Below are 22,096 nucleotides of genomic sequence, written 5' to 3' on the forward strand. Positions count from 1 at the left end.
CATTTATATAAAGTAAGTATTTTTTATTAAAATGTATCTTTTTATCTTTTATTCAAAAACATAAATATTTGCATATAACAATAACAACTGCACAACATGCGTACGTATATTGTTAAGCAAACATAGCTTTCATTATAACAGGCTAAATTTTGTATAATGCATGTTACTTGAAATGAACTGTACCTGAAAAAAATTGTTTAATATATTCTAGTTGTTGTCTCGTTACTTTTGTCATATTTAATCGTATTTTCCTTTCAGAAAAGGTACAAGTAACATAAAAGACTGAGAGGAAAAGATGCCGTTTGACATTTACAATGAAGAGTTTCAAAATTGGTTAAAAGGTGTATTTGGACTAAACACAACAAGAACTGCATTGTGTGAATGTATTTCAGATAAACTAGATAACGTTTTAATCAATAATTCCTATGAGAAATTACACCAATATTTTTTGTGTTTAAAAACAAACAATATATCACTGTTAAATATGAAATCAAGAGGTTCAACAGATAAAAGATGGGAATGTGAACATAAAAGTTGTAGGGACATAATGCGTTATTTCATTGACAACCATAAACAAGGACATAAATTAAAATACACATGGGTGCCACTAGGAAAGTCAGAAAGTAATGGAACAGTAGTAGGTGGTGGCTTTCATTGCAAAGAGTTAAAGTGGAATGTTATCAAGCTATATATGCACATTGAAAACGATGAAGTTATGAAACAATTTTCCAGTTTAGACTGTCTCGATATAACGCATGTTATCAAAATAATGAGAAATTGTAAACTTATATCTACAAATGACTTGGACGAACCATTAGAGGAGGTAAATTGCTTTTATATTATAATGTTCGATTAAAATTATATGAAATATTCACTTATTACGAGAACGAAAAGTAACCAGACAGATTGCCTCCATTTTTTGTCCAATAAAATGAATAAAGCAATAAAAATGACTAGTGTCAAGTAATCCATTCTCAGCCATTTCATCTATATAAATAAAGTCATTGTTTGTTTTTTAAAATACTTAACAAGCATACTTACTAGACAAAATATTACAGGTGTTAGCATCAAGAAATAAGTTCATGCACTCACCGGACAATAAGATGACGGATATCGAAACCTGCAGTACATTACAATGTACAAGGAAGCTTCTGGATTGTCTCGATATAGCTGAGAAAATGTATTATAAGAATGCTGTGCAAGAACTGCTAGACGTAAGTAATATCTGAAGTATGTCAATATGACAATCTAACATGACTCGTGATTTTGTCACATGAAGAAAAAAAGATAGGTGCTAAACTGCCACTGTATGTATAACATGTATATGTGGCTGTAATTTTATAGTCATGAACTTATGGAACGCCATGACTGACTGAACATGAGCATGAGCACAGCTTTTAAAAGATTTAAATATATTGTAAATGGGTGCAGAACAATCAATATAATTATGGTGTTCAATTTCGTTATACTATTACTATATATACTGCTATTTTGCCATTTATAGTGCGCCATCTTATGTCTGCTCTTGTTAATATGATGTCTATTTGTTATTTCATGATGCTAGTTATACAAATTTATAATTATATCATGATGATTTTTATAACATGATGTCAGTTTATTTGTATACAAAGCTTGTGTAACATTATATAACCCTCGGGCTATTTTCAAGTTATTCAGGGGTAAGTCATCATTACATGATGTCTATTATTCATTTAAGAATGCCCTGTACGTACTTTACTCACAATAGTTGTACGATGCTGGGAAGAAATTATATCACATTTCTGTGTTATGGTAGTCTTGATATATGATGATGTTGTCTCTATAAATGGTGATGCTATTTTAATATATGGTTCTACCATTTTGAAAAGATGGTGTTTAACTATTTATAGATGACATGGCTGTTGACCGGATGTTAACTGTGTCCTTGCAATATAAATGACTAAATTCATTATCAGAAATTATCAGGTTATGCTTTTTCAAAACAGTTCCAGATTGCTGTTATAAATTGTCAATTGAATCCTTCACCTTTAAGTAGTCAATATAGTACTGCGTGTCGTACAATTGCAACTGTGTAACAAATTGAAGTTTTCGTTAACATTTTTCATTGTTTTCTTTTTCTTGAATGTGAAATTGAATAAAAGGTTATTTTTACATTTCTCGTGAAATATGGTATATCATGATAGCATTCTAGATATTTCACTCGCCGTTCCGGCTCGTGAAAATATATGGAATTTTATCATGTTTCTTGAAAATGTATTCCATATTTCACTCAAACGAAAAAATATCCTATTGATTTCAATTGACCCAAACTAAATAACGACGAATCAAAAAAGGAGACTGTTTTAAGAAAATAAGTTATTCTCTGGAACATTTTAATATTCGAAGTCAATTCTTCCTTAGTATCATTTCTGTTAGTTTACGTTTTTTACCCCCTTTCTGTCTTCTATTGAAATTTCTTTTTCGGATTTGCCCTTCACTTTGACGACATTTTATTTAACCACATACTTTTAAAATATCTTATAAATGGTTGTTGTGAAATTGCATAACGAACCAAGGACATGTTTGATGTATGATTGTTATTATATTTATTGATCATATTTGAAAGAAAAGATAATTCGAATATAATAATAATCGTCGCAATTTATTAACGGGGAAAAAGCCAAACAGAGAAGGTTTACGTGACGAAAATAAATTCAATATCGTGTATAACATGCATTTTATTTAAATAGTTTATGAGAAAATCACAGCAGGACACATTATTATCGATATAATTTAAAAATATACTGACTGCGGGATGTCCCAAACCGCATCTGATCAATGATATCCCTTTGGTCACTACTCGAAGTGAATTCTACATAATGAAATTGGTTGTCAGGTGCTTATGGTCCTTCATGTTGTTGTACAAAATATGTTTTCAGACACTTATCATATGGAATTTCAGTTGAATGCATTTCATATTGAAAAACGGACAGCTTGATTTAGCACAATAGATAAGTTGAACATGCTATTTAATTGTATAAATGATAATATCTTCAGTAGGGGCATTGGTTGTGCTCACATACTTCATTCAGATGTCTTTTAAAATATATAAAAAGATGTGATTAAAAGAGTGAGATTTCGATAATTTACATTCGTTAAGTTATGCTTAAATGTCGGCAAAGTACCAGACTATTTCAAACGGTCGTGTTCCAGCAGAAAAGGGGCATTTACCTTATAAGTTTATCTCTAGTCGTTCTGCAGTTTTAAGCCTTAGGCTCATGGAAATTCTAAGATTTGAGATTAAATGACCATTGCAGTTCATTTTCAGCTTAAGTCGTTAAAATGAAAAGGTATCTCAACTAAACATTTGATTTCCAAACACGAGATCAAAGTCATCATTTCGGCTCAATTTCAACAAAACACGGGATTATTCCAGCGGACACATACAAACCAATAAATAGTCTGAACCGCAAGTATGTCACCATATGAGGCTCTGTAGAATTGAGCTTTTAACTCACAAATGGCGAGTATAACAACAAATACCCTGTCGGAACCCTAAGCCTGCAACTTTATGGCTTTCTGTGGATCTGGAGGATCACAGGAACCAGCTGAAAATGGTGAGATTAAGCAGATATGACAATTTTTATTCAGCTAATCGTCTACGGAAAACCTTATATTTTCCAAATGGTCTCATAGGGGCCAGTCGGAAATGGCGAGACCATTCAAGTTCGGTTTTTGACCAAACTTCGGCAAAAACCGATGGACACACCTATACCACCAGACCCCCTTACAAATCCAAACATATGGAGTTCCACGGTTTAGAGCCTTGGGCACACATGGGCCAGCCAGAAATTGTAAAATATGAACTGAAATTACCATTTACACACGGACACACCCATGCCAGCTAACCAACGGTCAAATCCCCTAACCACGACACTATATTGGGTTCTGATGTATTGAGACCGTCTCTCACACACTGACCAGCCGGAAAGTTGGCGATACGAGCTGATATGGCCATTTACATACAGTCCATACACGACACACAGTCTCAATCAGTAGTAGCCGTAATTCCGGTTATTGTAGCAGGAGGTCAGGGTGATATATTATAACAATATGAAATAAAACAATGAACTTTTGCAGATGTTTAACTGTATCAGATCTAGCTAGCCGGTTCAACCGGAACCAGATTCCAGCTAGCCGCAGTAGCCTGAACAGCCGGACAAGACAAAATGTGTTCCGGCTGTCTAACTAATTTCAAGAATATATAAACAAAGGCAGCATAAATAAAGCAGTATTTTTGGTGCTATCCGTTTCTTCCATGTTCTTCATCTCATAATCATAATCATAAAATAACATCTCACATGCGCTAAGGCTGCAAGTATTGAATTTTATCTCTACCTATTTCCGTCGATGTGATTATTGTTGGAATACTTTAAGCGCGTAATGACATCAACTAAACACGCAACTCAATCATTAAAGGCACTAGAATTATGCTATTTTAAACTTACATGATGGCTTTATAACTATCTACCATAAATCTTAATGTCCAGTGTGATACGTAAGTTTAAATTATTGAAAGATTGATAGAATAATACTTAAAAATGTGCAAATGTACGATACTTAAACGTCTCATTACTTCTTTTGTTATAACATAAGTGACAGTAGCATAGGGTATGAAATAGGACAGAGAAATATGAAAACCGTTTGAAAAATAGCTTATTTGGTCGGAATAATATCAGTCTGTGGTTTTGATACGAAAAAATATACGGCCTTAGGGGTCAAACCGGTATTTGATAGCCGAAAAACGCCACTATGACTGATATAATGTCTGTCTTAAGTGAATACAGTTACAAAATATTTTAATGGTATTTAAAGTTATTTCAGTTGATGGGGGTCTTTATTTCAAAGTTCATGTTTTCTATGTTTTACATTGTTTGCAAAACAATTTAATTTAAGAGATATTTATTATTCTTAAGCTTTCAGAGAACGACTTTGTTTTACGATATCAGTCAGAGGACTGTAAACGAATTCTAGCAGATGTGCTAAATGCAAAACACCTTGCCGTTGAATTAAATAGTAATATCAAGGAGGACAATCTACCGGCCAAGAGTCAGAGTAAACGCTTACAAGATATGCTTGAAAGTATAACTGGATTAAGGGTACGCTTTACAGTTACATAACCTATTTTTATGTCACAATAAGAGACTAAAAGTAATTTTTAAATATGGCACAATTGAATATATTGAAAACTCAGTTAGAGTGTTCTATTTTTTAGCGATACTATTAAGTGCAAGCTGCCGTTCACTCCAAATGACACCGCAGTAATTCATTGGTAAACATAGACTGGTAATATAAAAAATTTATATCTGCAGATATATTCATTCGACAGTTATCTTTGAACTTCCAAAATGTCGCTTAAGTGCAATTCTTTGAAAGGAGACTGATGGTTTACCAGTAAGAAATTTGCAAAACTAAATAAAGTGGAATTTTGTAAGGGGAACAAGGGTTGTAAAGCCTGCATATCATGGAACTGTCAAAAGACAAGTTTAAAATCAAGCAGCATAGCATTAGGGTTATTTTATAGTTTTCTTTAAAGAACATTGGAAATCAGGCAACTAATTAAAATGCAACACAGAGAAAACAATAATGTCGTTCTGAACGATGTGCAAGTATCGAAAATATGACATCTCTGATTGTATAACAGTGAATTTTACGGCGACAACACGGCACATATGAACTATCATATCTATCAATTTCATTCTTAACATTGCATATAAGAGATGTGTTCCAAAATTAATGTTACTCGGGTTCTATCTCGTGAAAATCGTGCTATATGAACTAAATCCAATACATGTCGATAGCGTATACTTAGAGAGTAGTATTGGTCAAAATCGTGCTCAAAATTACATTAACCTTGGTACTGTGTACATCGTTTTGCAGCGTACTCGTTACACTCACACAAATTTGGTTGGAAAGAGAGCAGAAAAACATGATTGAAATTTTGGCCTATATCAAAAGTAGGTCTCTGCTTGGCTTAAAGACGAAGGATATTCATGGCGACGTGTGCGTTATTATGGGGAGGGTCAAATGTCGTATATGACTGTTTGTAGGTGGGTTGGTCGAATTAAGTCGGGACATCAGCAGCTGAAAGATGCTGTTCACACAGACAACAGTGAGAAAACACAACATTGAAAGAATTCGACAAATCCCGAAGAAAGACGCAAGATACACTGACAGGCAGTAAGCTCGAATGACAAACTGGCCTATAGCATGTTTACATTGCATTTTGAATTTTTTTTTTGTCTTAGTAAGATTCATGCTAAACGGATACAACATTTACTAATTGACAACCATTAAAGGTCCCGAGTTGAAAAGGTTAAACTTTTGTTGAAAAAATACCCGAAATACAGCAAAAGGCTTTCGGCAATTTAGTCACAGGTGACGAAACATGGGTGTATTTTTTCGAACCCAAACGAAAATGCTCTAGTCGAATCTGGGCCATCAAAAACGAAATGCGCCCTAGCATTGTTAAAAGAATAAGAACCGCGGGAAGGATTTTGTATGTAATATACTTTAATAACAAGGGTCTGGTCGTGCAAATTCCTGTGCCGAAAGGTAGAACTGGCACCTGCAGGCCTTCCACAAACAGGTTTGAAGTACCTCAGACTCTTTCAGGACATAGCGCCAGCTCACAAGGCACGAATTGAAACGGAGTTTTTGAAGGCGTTTAAGCTCACTGTCCTCCCCAACCCCGCTTTTTCACAAGCTAGTCCCCTGTGACTATTTCTTGTTCCCCACATGTCTTGAAAAAAATACAAATCAGGAAATGCTCTGGGCTCTGTAATTTACCTGTATCTTATGAGTATACCATTGAAGGGTACGAAAACTGTTTTAAAAAGGTGGATTGATCGGTTGAAAACGTGCATGAGGGTAGAGGGTGAATACTTTGAGAGGCAGAACAAGTTAAAATGATCTTAACGACTTATATCAAAGAGAAAACACAACAGTAACATTAATTTTGGAACACCCCTCATATACAGGCTAAGCTTGAGTTAAAACTGAAATATAAATGGCAATATGATATTTACCATTGACGTATTGCAAAATGTTCTTAACTTTGGCAAACTGTTCAAAATTGGTTATCTTGTGTAAATAACCATTCCTTTTCACTCTACCTAGATGTGTGTAATATTATTTTACTTTCCATGATTGTTTTAATGAATTATCAAATATTTTTAAAGATTTAAACGTCTGTAAATCTTTATAATATATATATGCATTGTTTTTATTACTATTTCAGTTTAAGTCTATTGTATAACATGTTACGGAATTATGATCTGCTAATCTGCTTCAATAAATGTGAAATGTAAATGTTGACATTACTTTACAAAATTTGTATATGCATTTTGAATGCACTATAGTCTACAACAAACACAAATCTGGAAATGAAGCTCGCTGAATACAAAAGAAAATCAAAAGAAAGCTTAGAAAAGAAATTTGATGCGATAAAATTGGATCAAATGGAATGCGATGAAAACAGCGCCGAATATACAAAGTTAGAAGACCTAAAAGATGGGACAGAAAGGGCCATCGAGGAAGTAATAGTATGTTACGATTTACATTTACCGAAAGTGTGAATGCGTATAAAATACAATACAATACAAATACTTATTGACATATATACACAACAGACAAATAGCATGTGCACAATTTATATACATATATTTAACTGAAAATAGCTGTAAATCGTACAAAAATTCTGGGAGTTTCTTGATTATCATTGTGTATCGAATACATATTCATTGTTTACTTAGTAACTTCCTTTTTTCAAAAGCGTAATACAAAAATGTTGCTGTAGCCTTTATAAGATCATCATTTTTTGTAGACATTTTTATATTAAATTTGTTTCGAGTTGGTGCATATAGGTACTTAGTCGGGAGATATAGTTTTCTTAAATTTAAATTAATGTCGTTTCAAATGTATAAAACGTCTACATTTTTAGTTAAACCTTTGATAAAGTAATGATGTAAATTTGTATTTGAATAGATAAGAACACACTATAACACATGCACACAAACAGGAAGTCGGCAAGCATTTTATTAATGGCATTTTTTTCAATATTGCAGGTAATAACGCAACGGATGGAGTCAGACGAAATGGTTGACGAAATTGAAAAGTTGAGGAAAGAAAAGGAAACACTCAAGTCTGAAATTAAACAAAACAACGCAGAGTTAAGTATTCTTAATCAGAACAAAATTATATTGAAAAACGTACAATAAACAACAGTTTTTTAAAAATATTTTTTACTTTTTAGCTCACCTGAGAGTTCTGTAGGAGAAGATATTTAAAGGTTTCTATTTCTAGCCCTATCGACCTTTAAAAGTAGCCAATCAAAATAATATGAGCAACTGTGATAAAAGACTACCCAAGAATGCTACAGACAAAGTTTGGTTTACATCCATCCATAAGTTCTGTAGAAGAAGATGTTTAAAAGTTGTTCTATTTTAGCCCTAGAGACCCCTAAAAGAATCCAATCAAATTAATATGAGCAAACCTGATAAAAGACTATCCAAGTATGCTACAGACAAAGTTTGGTGATTATCCATCTATAAGTTCTGTAGAAGAAGTTGTTTAAAGGTTTTTCTATGTTAAGCTCTTCTGACCCCTAAAAGGGGCCAATTTAAATTACATGAGCAAATTCCAGTGTGACTGGCACAAGGATACTACAGACCAAATTTGAAGTAAATCTGCTTAGTAGTTTCAGAGGAGAAGGCAATTGTTGACGACAGACGGAGCTAAAAATGCAAATTTTAAAAATCTACTGGCCTGAAAGTACAAGACCTAGAGCTTTGATATTTGGTATATGATATCAACTATAGATACTTTACCAGAGTTGTTTAAACAAATTATAGCCCTGGGGTCAAAACTGGCCCCTTCCCATGGGTTATAGGTTTTCCTTATATCTATATAGTAAAACCTTTGAAAGTCTGAACGTACAAGACTAACAGCTTAGATATTTGGTATGTAATATCACCTATAGGTTCTCTTCCAAAGTTGTTAAAATAATAGGCTTTGGGTTAAAATTAACCCCGCCCCAAAGGGTCATAGGTTTTCTTTATATGTATAAAGTAAAAATTTAAAAATCTTCTTGTTTGAAGTTACAAGGCTTAGAGCTTAGATATTTGGTAAATAATATCATCTATGGGTCCTGTACCAAAGTTGTTTAAATTATAGCCCTGTGGACAAAATTGACCCCGCACCGGCGTCATAGGTTTTCCTTATATGTATTTAGTAAAAACTTAGACCACTATCTTGTCTGAAGGTTAAAAGCCTAGAGCTTTGACAATTGGTATATGATGTTACCTATAGATCCTTCATCAAAGTTGTTCAAAATTATAGCCCTGGGGTCAAAATTTGCCCCGCTGGGGGTCATAGGTTTTCCTAATTTGTATTAAGAAAAAAACTTAAAAAGTCTTCATGTTTGAAGGTACAGGGCTTAGAGCTTATATATTTTGTATAATATATTATCTATAGGTCCTCTACCAAAACTGTTTAAATTATAGCCCTGGGATCAAAATTGGTCCCGCCCGGGGAGTCATAGATTTTCCTTTTTTTTTTTACGTATATAGTAAAAACTTAAAAAAATGAATTTAAAACCTGGTAACTTCACTTTCGTATATCAATTGCATTTAGTACTCAGGTGAGCGCATTGGGGCCAATGGCCCCTTGTTCTTTTGTGAACTCGAAAGCATGGAAGCCAGACAGTAATATGGTGTGTGTTCCTGTTTGGGTGGATGACCACAGACACATAAGCCAACCGTATTGTGGGTTCGATTCCCGGGCTGACCAACTAAAATTACTTATCAATCTTCAAGTGAAACTTTCAATCGAGGCCCCGTATATGAGTGCTTAAACACTTGACACTAAAAAGTGAAAGACTTTTGGAATTTGAGAATTTTTCTGTATCTGTTTCTTGCACTAACCTCCAACATTAAAAAAACGACTGTAACAGTCATGCAGGGCTCGCTCATAATATAAATACACACACACACACACACACACACACACACACACACACACGTTGTGGCGCATTATTAAGGCGTTAACCGCCGTTTGATAAAGAATGTTCAATAACATGGGAAAAAATGCATTTTAAGATTTATGACTGTATATTCATGCTTATGTCTCCGTTCAAACGTTTAAAAACACGTACGTTCATACTTCAGATAACACTTTGTCTTAACTATAAGTGTCTCATTAATATCCAAAATCTGAATATATAGAAATGTATTCGTTATTGTCCTGTCTAGGTTTGTCCAGTGACTTGTTTATTCTTTTTTCATCAGAGAAAAATCGCCGCACGATGCGATAATCGACAAATATGATAAAAAGCAACGCCGGTTGAATGCAAACAACATTGCAAATATTAGGTGGCGCGATAGCTCAGTTGGTTAGACCACTGACTGTCACTCCTGAGGTTCCGGGTTCGATCCTGGGTAACACCCTTGGGATTTTTCAGAAACACTTTCAGTGTTTCCCACCTAACTAGAGGTTTACTGGTACGAAACCCAGGTAATCGTCGCATGTATCAGTGCTATACACTGGGCATGTAAAAGAACCAAGGAATCTATTCAATAAGAGCTAGGGACTGGTTCCCGGATTTCCTTGTATCTCATAGCTGTCTCTTGTGTCTGCTGAGGTAAGGACCCTACTGGAAATAAGTGCTTGCACTTTCGTAGGTTATCCTTGACCGCCCGGTCTAAAGAAAATCAATCAATCAATCAATTATCTCAAAAAGAATATCGATGCAATAATATAGCATTAAGAGTATTGTAATGAAAACAGCAAAGAACCTATAAAATGCATAACTTCATAAGAAAGTCAATATTAAAATACAGAAAAACAGAACATTAAAGAAAGTTCAAAACGGCAAAATTGAAAATGTTGCAGGCTGGGTTTGATCGAGTTTGAATTGGACTGTACAGTCTAGTGCAAACTACCGTCCATGCCCATCCTAGCACCGGGTGAAGCAGAATTCAACATATAAGCGTGAAATTGCAAAGATTTGAACTTAGAAACATCCGCAGATGTAAAGTAAATTACGATTTCTTAACTGAAATTGGTAGATGCTTTTACAGTGACTATAAAATCTGTATCACTGTCTGAAACAAAAAAGTACTTTTTAGTTTATCTCCAAAGAAATTCAAAATCTATTTAAAATAACAAAACCTTTTTGCGGGTTTATTGTCAATAATTGTTATTTTGAAAATGTTGCATCTATTCAATATAATCAAACAGACCATATATATATACTTATTGGCGATACTAGTAAGTGCAAGCTGCCGTTCACTCCAAGTGACACCACAGAAATTCATTGGTAAACATAAGACTGTTGAATTTTTTTTTTATATCTGCAGATATATTCATTCGACAGATATCCTTGAACTTTCAAAATGTCGCTAAAGTGCAATTCCTTGAACGGAAACCTATGGTTCACCAGTAAGAAATTAGGAAAACTAAATAAAACGAAATTTTGAAAGGGGAACAAGGGTTGTAAAGCCTGCATATCATGGAAACTGTCAAAAGACAAATTTAACATGGCGAGGTACAAATTTGGATAAAACTTCAATAAAAATGGGTCAAAATCAACAAGAACTGCCACTATCATGGCGTGAATACCCCCGCATACCACTTTGTCAGAATCAACAGTGGCCATTTAAAGCTCAAGGACAACCTCCCTGCCAAATCTGAGGTTACTAAGCCAGTGTATTACTAAGTTATGTATTCTACGTGCTTCAAATGTGAAAATGGCAAAAACAATACACTGCGGACAGGCATTCTTAAGCAATTGAGGGGAAAAGATTTTTTTGTCAAGGTCCCGGTGACCTTGACCTTTTATCCAGTGACCTCAAAATCAATAGGGGTCACCTTATGGTCATGATCAACATCCATGCCAAATATGAAGACTGTGAGTCAAAGGAATCTTAAGATAATGGGTGGACAATCTTTTTTAGTCAAGGCCCCTGTGACCTTGACCTTTGACCCAGTGACCTAAAAATCAATAGGGGTCACCTATTAATCATGATTAACCTCCATGCCAAATATGAAGACTGTGTGTCAAAGGAATCTTAAGTTATTGGGCAGACAAACTTTTTGAAGTCAAAGTCCCTGTTACCTTGACCTTTGACCTTGTGACCTCAAAGTCAATATGGGTCATCTACTAATCATGAATAACCTCCATGCCAAACATGAAGACTGTGGGTCAAAAGAATCTTAAGAAATTGGGCGGACAAGCTTTTAGAAGTCAAGACCCCTGTGACCTTGACCTTTGACCTGGTGACCTCTGAGTCAATAGGGGCTATCTACTAATCATGACTAACCTCCATGCCAAATATGAAGACTCTGGGTCAAAGGAATCTGAAGTTATTGGGCGGACAAGCTTTTTGAAGTCAAGGCCCCTGTGACCTTGACCTTTGACCTGGTGACCTCAAAATAAATAGGGGTCATCCACTAATCATGACTAACCTCCATGCCAAATATGATGACTGTGGGTCTAAGGAATCTTAAGTTAATGGTCGGACAAGAAAAAACCGACGGACGGCCGGACAGCCGGACAGCCGGACGGCCGACGGCCGGACTGACATGCTGATTCCAGTATACCCCCTTTACAAATTTGTTGTGCGGGGGTATAAAAAAGTAACAAAAAGTAAAAAATCTCGCTCACAATTACACTAACCTTGATCATTGAACGCCGCCTTTCCTTGTTGATCTTGGTTAACATATTTTTGGTACTGTGTACATTGTTTTGCAGCGTACTAGTTACACTCTTATAAATAAGATTGGAAAGAGTATTGATTGAATCTAGGGCCTATATCAAAGGTAGGTCTCTGCTTAGCTTAAAGCCGAAGGATATTCATTGCGACGTGTGTGTTATTATGGGGACGGTCAAATGTCGTATATGACTGTTTGTATGTGGGTTGGTCGAATTAAGACACTAGCAGCTGAAAGATGCTGCTCACACAGGCCGTCCTGCAACAACAATGATAAAACATAACATTGAAAGAATTCGACAAATCCTGAAGAAAGACGCAATATACACTGTCAGGCAACAAAGTAGAATGACAAACTGGCCTTTAGCACGTGTCCATTGCATTTTGAAAAAAAATCTTTGGCTTAGTAAGATTAATACTAGGTGGATACCACATTTACTAACTAACAACCAAAAAAGGACACAAGTTGATAAGGTCAAACTGTTGTTGAAAAATACCCGAAATACAGCAAAAAGACTTTCGGCAATTTAGTCACAGGTGGCAAAACATGGGTGTATTTTTTCGAACCCAAACGAAAATGCTCTAGTTATATCTTGGCCACCAAAAACGCAAGGCACCCTAGCATTGCTAAAAGAATAAGAACCGCGGGAAAGGTTTTGTATGTTATATTCTTTAATAGCAAGGGCCTAGTCGTGTAAAAACCTGTGCCGAAAGGTAGAACTGGCACCTGTTGGCAAATATTATAGAGACGTTGTACTTCGCAAACTTAAGAAATATATAAACGCCGCCTTCCACAAACAGGTTTGAAGTACCTCAGGCTCTTTCAGGACAGTGCAACAGCCCACAAGGCACGAATTGTAACGGAGTTTTTGAAGGCGTAAAAGCTCACTGTCCTCTCCCACCCCGCTTTTTCACAAGACTTAGCTCCTTGTGACTATTTCTTGTTCCCCAAAAATGTCACATGTCTGGAAAACAATACAAATCAGGAAATGCTCCTTGCTCTGCCATTTACCAGTATCTAATGAGTATACCATTGAAGGGTACGAAAACTGTTTCAAAAGTTTAAGTTGATTGATCGGCTGAAAACGTCATACTTATATATATTTAACTGAAAATGACTGTAAAGCGTAAAAAATTTCTGGGAGTTACTTAATTATCATTGTGTATCGAATACATATTTATTTTTTAACTTCCTTTTTTTCAAAAGCGTAATACAAAAATGTTGCTGTACCCTTTATAAGATCATACTTTTTTGTAGACATTTTTATATTAAATTTGTTTCGGGTTGATGCATTTAATTACTTAATCGGTAGAAATAATGTTCTTAAGTTTAAATTAATGTCGTCTCAAATGTATAAAACGTCTACATTTTAAGTTAAACCTATGATAAAATAATGATGTAAATTTGTATTTGAATAGAAAAGAACACACAATGACACATGCACACAAACAAGTAGTCGGCAATCATTTTATTAATGGATTTTTTTCAATATTGCAGGTAATAACGCAACGGAGTGAGACAGACGAAATGGTTGACGAAATTGAAAAGTTAAGGGAAGAAAAGGAAACACTCAAGTCTGAAATTAAACAAAACAATACAGAGTTAAGTATTCTTAATCAGAACATTAACAAAAAATTACATTGAAAAACTCACAATTAACAACATATTTTAATTTATTTTGTACTTTTTAGCTCACCTGAGCGCAACGTGCACATGGTGAGCTATTGTGATCCCCCACCGCCCGTCGTCGTGCGTCGTCAACAATTTATTTAAACAACATCTCAAAAACCAATAACTGCACAGTAACCAAACTTTGCAGGAATGATCCTTGGGTGGTCCTCTGCCAGAGTTGTTCAAATGGTTCCGGTCTGTTGCATAAGTAGGTCACGGGGCCAGAGAAGAAGTTTAAAAATGCAAATTTAAAAAAAAATCTTGCTTAAGAGTCCAAGGTCTGGAGCGTTGATATTTGGTATATGATATCAACTATAGATACTTTACCAAAGTTGTTCAAACTATAGCCCTGGGGTCAAAATTGGCCCCGTCCCAGGAGGGTCATAGGTTTTTCGTAAAAACTTAGGAAGTCTTCTTGTCTGAACCTACACGTCTTAGAGCTTAGATATTTTGTATGTAATATCATCTATAGGTCTTCTACCAAAGTTGTTCAAATAATTGGTTTTGGGGCAAAATTAACCCCGCCCTAAATGGTCATAGGTTTTCTTTATTTATATATATATAGCCTATATATTTGGTAAATAGTATCATCCATGGGTCCTGTACCAAAGTGTTTCAAATTACAGACCTGGGGCAAAATTGGCCCCGCCCCGGTGGTCATAGGTTTTCCTTATATGTATTTCGTTAAAACTTAGACCATTTTTGTTGTGTGAAGGTTAAAAGCCTAGAGCTTTTATATTTGGTATATGATGTCACCTAAAGGTCCTCTACCAAAGTTGTTCAAATTACAGCCATGGGGTTAAAAGTGGCCCCGTCCCAGGGGTCATAGGTTTTCCTTATATGTATTTAGTAAAAACTTAAAAAGTCTTCTTGTCTGAACCTACACGTCTTAGAGCTTAGATATTTGATGTTTAACAACAAGAGGGCCCATGATTGCCCTGAGTTACTCACCAGAAACAACTGCTTTTCAGCTGCTTGATAAAAGACTTCATGTTTGAAGGTACAAGACTTCATGTTTAAAGGTACAAGGCGTCCTGTGAACGTTGCCTTATTCTTGTTATTTTAGAGCTTAGATATTTGGTATAATATATTATATTGAATTTAAGACCTGGTAACTTTTGTATATCAATTGCATTTAGTATGCGGGTGAGCGCATAGGGGCCAATGCCCCCTTGTTCTTATTGTGAACTCGAAAGCATGGAAGCCAGACAGTAATATGGTATGTGTTCCTGATTGGTGGATGACCACAGACACATACAAACCAAGCCAGCCCGTATATCTCAAACGGTTAGAGCGCGATACTTGTACTCTCGACATTGTGGATTCGATTCCCGGGCTGATCAACTTAAATAACTTATCAGTTTTTAAGGTGAAACGTTTAATCGAGGCCCCGTATATGAGTGCTTAAACACTTGACACTAAAAAGACTTTTGGAATTTGAGAATTTGTCTGTATCTGTTTCTTGTACTAACCTCCAACATCAAAAAATTACTGATACTCTTAGGCAAGACTCGCTCATAATTTAAATACATGTACACACACGTTTTGACGCATTAGTAAGGCGTTAATCGCCGTTTGATAAAGAATTTTCAATAAAACGGGAACAGATGCATTTTTAAGATTTTTAAAATGGTACTGTCGAGTACAAACTACCGTCCATGCCCCCATCTAGCACCGGGGAAGCAGAATTCTACATTTAAGCATGAAATGTCAAAAAATTTGAACATAGAAACTGGCTCAATGCTATTTGTGTTTTCCATGGACCCAATTTTTATCAATTAATCCCTTCGATTTACAGCTAAAAATAATTATGGAACGTAGAATTCCTTTCAATTTCTATTATGAATAGTCATAAAATGGTTTGCCCTTCGGCGAATCACATCATGTCTTATCATTGAAAGTGAATAGGAACAAATTAACGCCTCCACGCTGGGAAGGCAGTAAAAAAGACAAAACAAAAAATAAACTCAAATTTGGTAATTTATTTCTTACATTTTGTATCTTCTACAGGAATTTGTTTTACTATTTTGTAGTACACAGTGGGTTATTATGATATTTAATTCGAAGCTATCAATAGAATGATGACCGTAACATTGTGAAAGTCCGAAAATCTATTGATACAAGTAGTTTACTTTAACGAAATGGTCATTCGCGGCGCGCTAGGTAATAAATAACGAATAATAATTTTGTAGGAAATGAAATGCAAACATATTTAAACAACAAATTACACTCTTAAAAAGTTATGGAATATATTTGAGTAGACCATTTTTACGAATTGTTTAACAATTTTGAAATTTTCTTTTCGTAGATTATTTCCGATTTTCTTTTTTACGGACATGATTGCACCGATTTCTACTGTGAATATTTAAGTCTTTAGCTCTACTCGACTCGGATTTCCCGAATTTTTGCTGTTCTATATTTCGTTTGAAGGCAATCGGTTTTATGGTAGTTTGAGTGAAATGTTCGTTTGCCGAGCATTGTGATATTTCAACATCTGAAACTTTCGTCTGCAGTTTTAATATGGGTTGTTATGGGTTTATTGATAGGAATGTAAACACACTGGTGGGTCAAACGAGCAATTTCCACACGGTGCCTAGCAGACCAGTCACGAAATCATAGCCAATGCAAATCCACCATCACAAAAATTATGGTTTCAGTACAGCTTTATATACCTTAACAATCTACATTGAAATAGGCTGAACATTTACATATAAAGTAGTTATCATGTCACCCAAATCAACAATGATTATCATTTTTACTGATTGGGAACATAGAACTATATACATGTATCTTCGTTCGCTCGAACTCGAATCGCTTGAATAACTCCATTCGCTCGAACTCATCGACCATTCCGGGCAAAATTCCGATATGATACATGTTGTTCTACCTCGGATCGCTCGAACATCGACCGCTCGAACTCTCGAACCTTATCTCTGCTCCCTTCGACGAAATAGCGAAAATCACACCTTTTCGGTCGAACACAAAAATACAACAAAAGTTGTTGGTCGACTTTTTCTGAATTACTGGCAGACGGCGTCAAATGTATTTAACACCTCGTGATCGTGATAAAGGCAATTAAGGTTTATTGATTCAAAGTAAGAGGCTTCATAAACTCTGATCCCCTTTTAAAATTCCAGATTTATGTTTAGAGCATACGTGTTTTCTATTATTTGGGGACCATACGCCGCATTTCATGATCCCATGATTACCGTCGAATGAACACGAAGATTTTTTTAAATTCAAAATTTCACCATTACCATGATAAAATGTTGAATTCTGCATATGCCGGTGCTAGGGGGCATGGACGGTAACTTGCACTTTCCATTGCCTGCAAGAACAGGTTCAAACAAACCGTTTTGGACTTTATGAGGGATTCTTATTTATTCTATTTTGTTAATGATTTGTTTGTTATGATAATATTGTTTATTTGCCGTATTTTGTAAGGATTCAAAGAAAATATCTTTGGAGATAAATGAAATGTGCAAAAGTCAATAAGTGAATGTTCATGCAGATCCGTGGTTCATGTAACTGTCAGAAAATATATGTTCAAAATTTGTAACGGCTATAAGATGCCTGTACACATCCCTTAAAGCTGCTGTAACATATACAATACAGTCTCGTCGTTTTCTTATTCAAACATTTGCGTGAAACAAGAGGACCCCAGTTCCTCATTATTATTTCTATACTTCGTGAATGATATATTAGAAAACAGAAAAACAGAACATTAAAGAAAGTTCAAAACGGCAAAATTGAAAATGTTGCAGGCTGGGTTTGATTGAGTTTGAATTGGACTGTACAGTCTAGTGAAAACTACCGTCCATGCCCATCCTAGCACCGGGTGAAACAGAATTCAACATTTAAGCGTGAAATTGCAAAGATTTGAACTTAGAAACATCCGCAGATGTAAAGTAAATTACGATTTCTTAACTGAAATTGGTAGATGCTTTTATAGTGACTATAAAATCTGTATCACTGTCTGAAACAAAAAGTACTTTTTAGTTTATCTCCAAAGAAATTCAAAATCTATTTAAAATAACAAAACCTTTTTGCGGGTTTATTGTCTATAATTGTTATTTTGAAAATGTTGCATCCATTCAATATAATCAAACAGACCATATATATATACTTATTGGCGATACTAGTAAGTGCAAGCTGCCGTTCACTCCAAGTGACACCACAGTAATTCATTGGTAAACATAAGACTGTTGAAAATTTATTTATATCTGCAGATATATTCATTCGACAGATATCCTTGAACTTTCAAAATGTCGCTTAAGTGCAATTCCCTGAACGGAAACCTATGGTTTACCAGTAAGAAATTAGGAAAACTAAATAAAACGGAATTTTGAAAGGGGAACAAGGGTTGTAAAGCCTGCATATCATGGAAACTGTCAAAAGACAAATTTAACAAGGCGAGGTACAAATTTGGATAATACTTCAATAAAAATGGGTCAAAAACAACAAGAACTGCCAATATCATGGCGTGAATACCCCCGCATACCACTTTGTCAGAATCAACAGTGGCCATTTAAAGCTCAAGGACAACCTCCCTGCCAAATCTGAAGTTACTAAGCCAGTGCATTGCTAAGTTATGTATTCTACGTGCTTCAAATGTGAAAATGTCAAAAACAATACACTGCGGACAGGCATTCTTAAGCAATTGAGGGGAAAATATTTTTTTGTCCAGGTCCCGGTGACCTTCACCTTTTACCCAGTGACCTCAAAATCAATAGGGGTCACCTTATGGTCATGATCAACATCCATGCCAAATACGAAGACTGTGGGTCAAAGGAATCTTAAGATAATGGGTGGACAATATTTTTTAGTCAAGGCCCCGTGACCTTGACCTTTATCCCAGTGACCCAAAAATCAATAGGGGTCACATATTAATCATGACTAACCTCCATGCCAAATATAAAGACTGTGGGTCAAAGGAATCTTAAGTTATTGGGCAGACAAACTTTTTGAAGTCAAAGTCCCTGTGACCTTGACCTTTGACCTGGTGACTTCAAAGTCAATATGGGTCATCTACTAATCATGAATAACCTCCATGCCCAACATGAAGACTGTGGGTCAAAGGAATCTTAAGTTATTGGGCGGACAAGCTTTTTAAAGTCAAGGCCCCTGTGACCTTGACCTTTGACCTAGTGACCTCAAAGTCGATAGGGGTCATCTACTATTCATTACTAACCTCTATGCCAAACATGAAGACTGTGGGTCAAAAGAATCTTAAGAAATTGGGCGGACAAGCTTTTTGAAGTCAAGGCCCCTGTGACCTTGACCTTTGACCTGGTGACCTCAAAGTCAAGGGGTCATCTACTAATCATGAGCAACCTCCATGCCAAATATGAAGACTGTGGGTCAAGGGAATCTGAAGTTATTGGGCGGACAAGCTTTTTGAAGTCAAGGTCCCTGTGACCTTGACCTTTGACCTGGCGACCTCAAAATCAATAGGGGTCATCTACTTATCATGACTTACCTCCATGCCAAATATGATGACTGTGGGTCTAAGGAATCTTAAGTTATTGGTCGGACAAGAAAAACCGCCATTTAAAGACGTTTTCGGTAGTTTTTTGTGCGCATCGTTATGCGCATCCAAGAAAGATAATCACGGATAATTACTCTTCAAAAAGAAGGTCAAGTTTAATAGTACTCGGATAACTGTTTAAATTTCGGCCACAAGCAAATAATGAGTAAATAATACAAAATAGATATTTCTAAATGTTCAGGAGGAGATCGATTCAAAAGAATAAGAGAACGTTTAGACAACATCAGATAAAGGATTTCTCCTAACATTAGTACGACAGCATTGATGATGATTCTGCGCGCGTTACCCCACCCACTCGTGGTATAATGACGAAAGTGCGTTGCCTTTTGATTATTGCAGACAAGTGGGCAAAGAAGTTTAAAATGATATATTAGAAAAACGTTGAATAAAAAACAAAAATAATATCGAAGAAATGTTCCGATTTTTATTATTTTCTTTGTAAATTTCTGATTATTTGCTTACTGTTCGGGTATGTTAGTCGGTCGAAGAAATAATATGGCCTTAATTTATAACCTGTTCTAAAAAATATTTAGTATCATATCTTATTATAACATCAAAAGAAATAGAAATTTATAATACAACTTGTTTTTGTTGTATATATGACAATGCATTTAGTATAACACTGATATTTCTTACGAAAGCGTGGTAATTTTGACAGTTGGCATATGCGGTAACCATGGAAACTGCCCGTTTACAAAAAAACTAACACGTCAACATATATTTTTATTTCTATTTTTGAATCCACCATACAATTTTACTTGATTTATCAAAAATGTAGAAAATTCTATGAAAGAAATTTCTTGATAGCTTGAATTATTTACAGAATTCATGTTTATTTTTCTCATTTTTTGTTCAGTTAAAAAGCATGAAAAACTCATTTTTTAAAGAAATATGTTCAGATTATCGTTTGTTTTATACAGAACCCTTAAATAAAGCAAGTTTTGTTTGAAAATATGTTTAATTGTGTGTGTAATAAGCTGTTTTGTACATTTTTTAACACAGTTTGGCTATTTTGACAGTTTTGAGATATACGGTTACCATGGAAACTACCATTTTTCAAAAAATCTAACACGCCAACATATATTTTTCTTTTAATTTTTGAATTTGTCATTAAATTTTACACAAAATACAAAAAAATTAGAAAATCCTATGAAACAAATTTTTCAATATCTTTAATTATTCACAGAATTCATGTTTATTTTTCTCATTTTTTGTTCAGTTAAGGAGCACGGAAAACTCATTTTTTTAAGAAATATGTTTAGATTATCATTTGTTTCATACAGAATCATTGGATAAGGTTATCTTTGCATAAAACATTGCTTGTTGTGTGTATTAAGCTATCTTATACATTTTCTATTTGTTATAACACACTTTGGCTATATTAACAGTTTTTAGATATATGGTTACCATGGAAACTGCCATTTTACAAGAAATCCAACACGTCAACATATATTTTTCTTTTTAATTTTGAATTCGCCATAAAATTTTACTTATCATACAAAAAATTAAGAAAATTCTATGAAAGGATTAAATTTTCATAAAACTGTAGAAAATGTCTTCAAAGCTCAAGGACAACCTCCCTGCCAAATCTGAAGTTACTAAGCCAGTGCATTGCTAAGTTATGTATTCTACGTGCTTCAAATGTGAAAATGTCAAAAACAATACACTGCGGACAGGCATTCTTAAGCAATTGAGGGGAAAAGATTATTTTGTCCAGGTCCCGGTGACCTTCACCTTTTACCCAGTGACCTCAAAATCAATAGGGGTCACCTTATGGTAATGATCAACATCCATGCCAAATACGAAGACTGTGGGTCAAAGGAATCTTAAGATAATGGGTGGACAATCTGTTTTAGTCAAGGCCCCGTGACCTTGACCTTTATCCCAGTGACCCAAAAATCAATAGGGGTCACATATTAATCATGACTAACCTCCATGCCAAATATAAAGACTGTGGGTCAAAGGAATCTTAAGTTATTGGGCAGACAAACTTTTTGAAGTCAAAGTCCCTGTGACCTTGACCTTTGACCTGGTGACTTCAAAGTCAATATGGGTCATCTACTAATCATGAATAACCTCCATGCCCAACATGAAGACTGTGGGTCAAAGGAATCTTAAGTTATTGGG

At 35.1% G+C, this 22,096-nt stretch overlaps 1 protein-coding gene across 2 annotated transcripts; it reads left to right on the forward strand.

Annotated features, from left to right (window-relative positions):
- Positions 1-262: 262 nt before the first annotated feature.
- LOC132726320 (uncharacterized) lies at positions 263-21,533 on the forward strand. 2 transcript variants are annotated; one of them, XM_060711629.1, is made up of 6 exons: positions 263-823; positions 1,059-1,214; positions 4,956-5,138; positions 7,401-7,583; positions 8,106-8,209; positions 14,248-21,533. In XM_060711629.1, exons 1-6 carry the CDS (start codon positions 296-298, stop codon positions 14,249-14,251), a joined length of 1,158 nt encoding a protein of 385 aa, XP_060567612.1. In that variant the 5' UTR covers positions 263-295; the 3' UTR covers positions 14,252-21,533. The 2 variants fall into 2 exon arrangements, with proteins under 2 accessions (XP_060567612.1, XP_060567611.1); XM_060711628.1 differs by lacking the exon at positions 14,248-21,533 and having other exon boundaries at positions 8,106-8,267.
- The last annotated feature ends 563 nt before the right edge of the window (positions 21,534-22,096 follow it).

Source organism: Ruditapes philippinarum, unplaced genomic scaffold (genome assembly GCF_026571515.1).
Source record: "Ruditapes philippinarum isolate M1 unplaced genomic scaffold, ASM2657151v2 ctg2635_1_1_1_1, whole genome shotgun sequence".
NCBI classification, from domain to species: domain Eukaryota; kingdom Metazoa; phylum Mollusca; class Bivalvia; order Venerida; family Veneridae; genus Ruditapes; species Ruditapes philippinarum.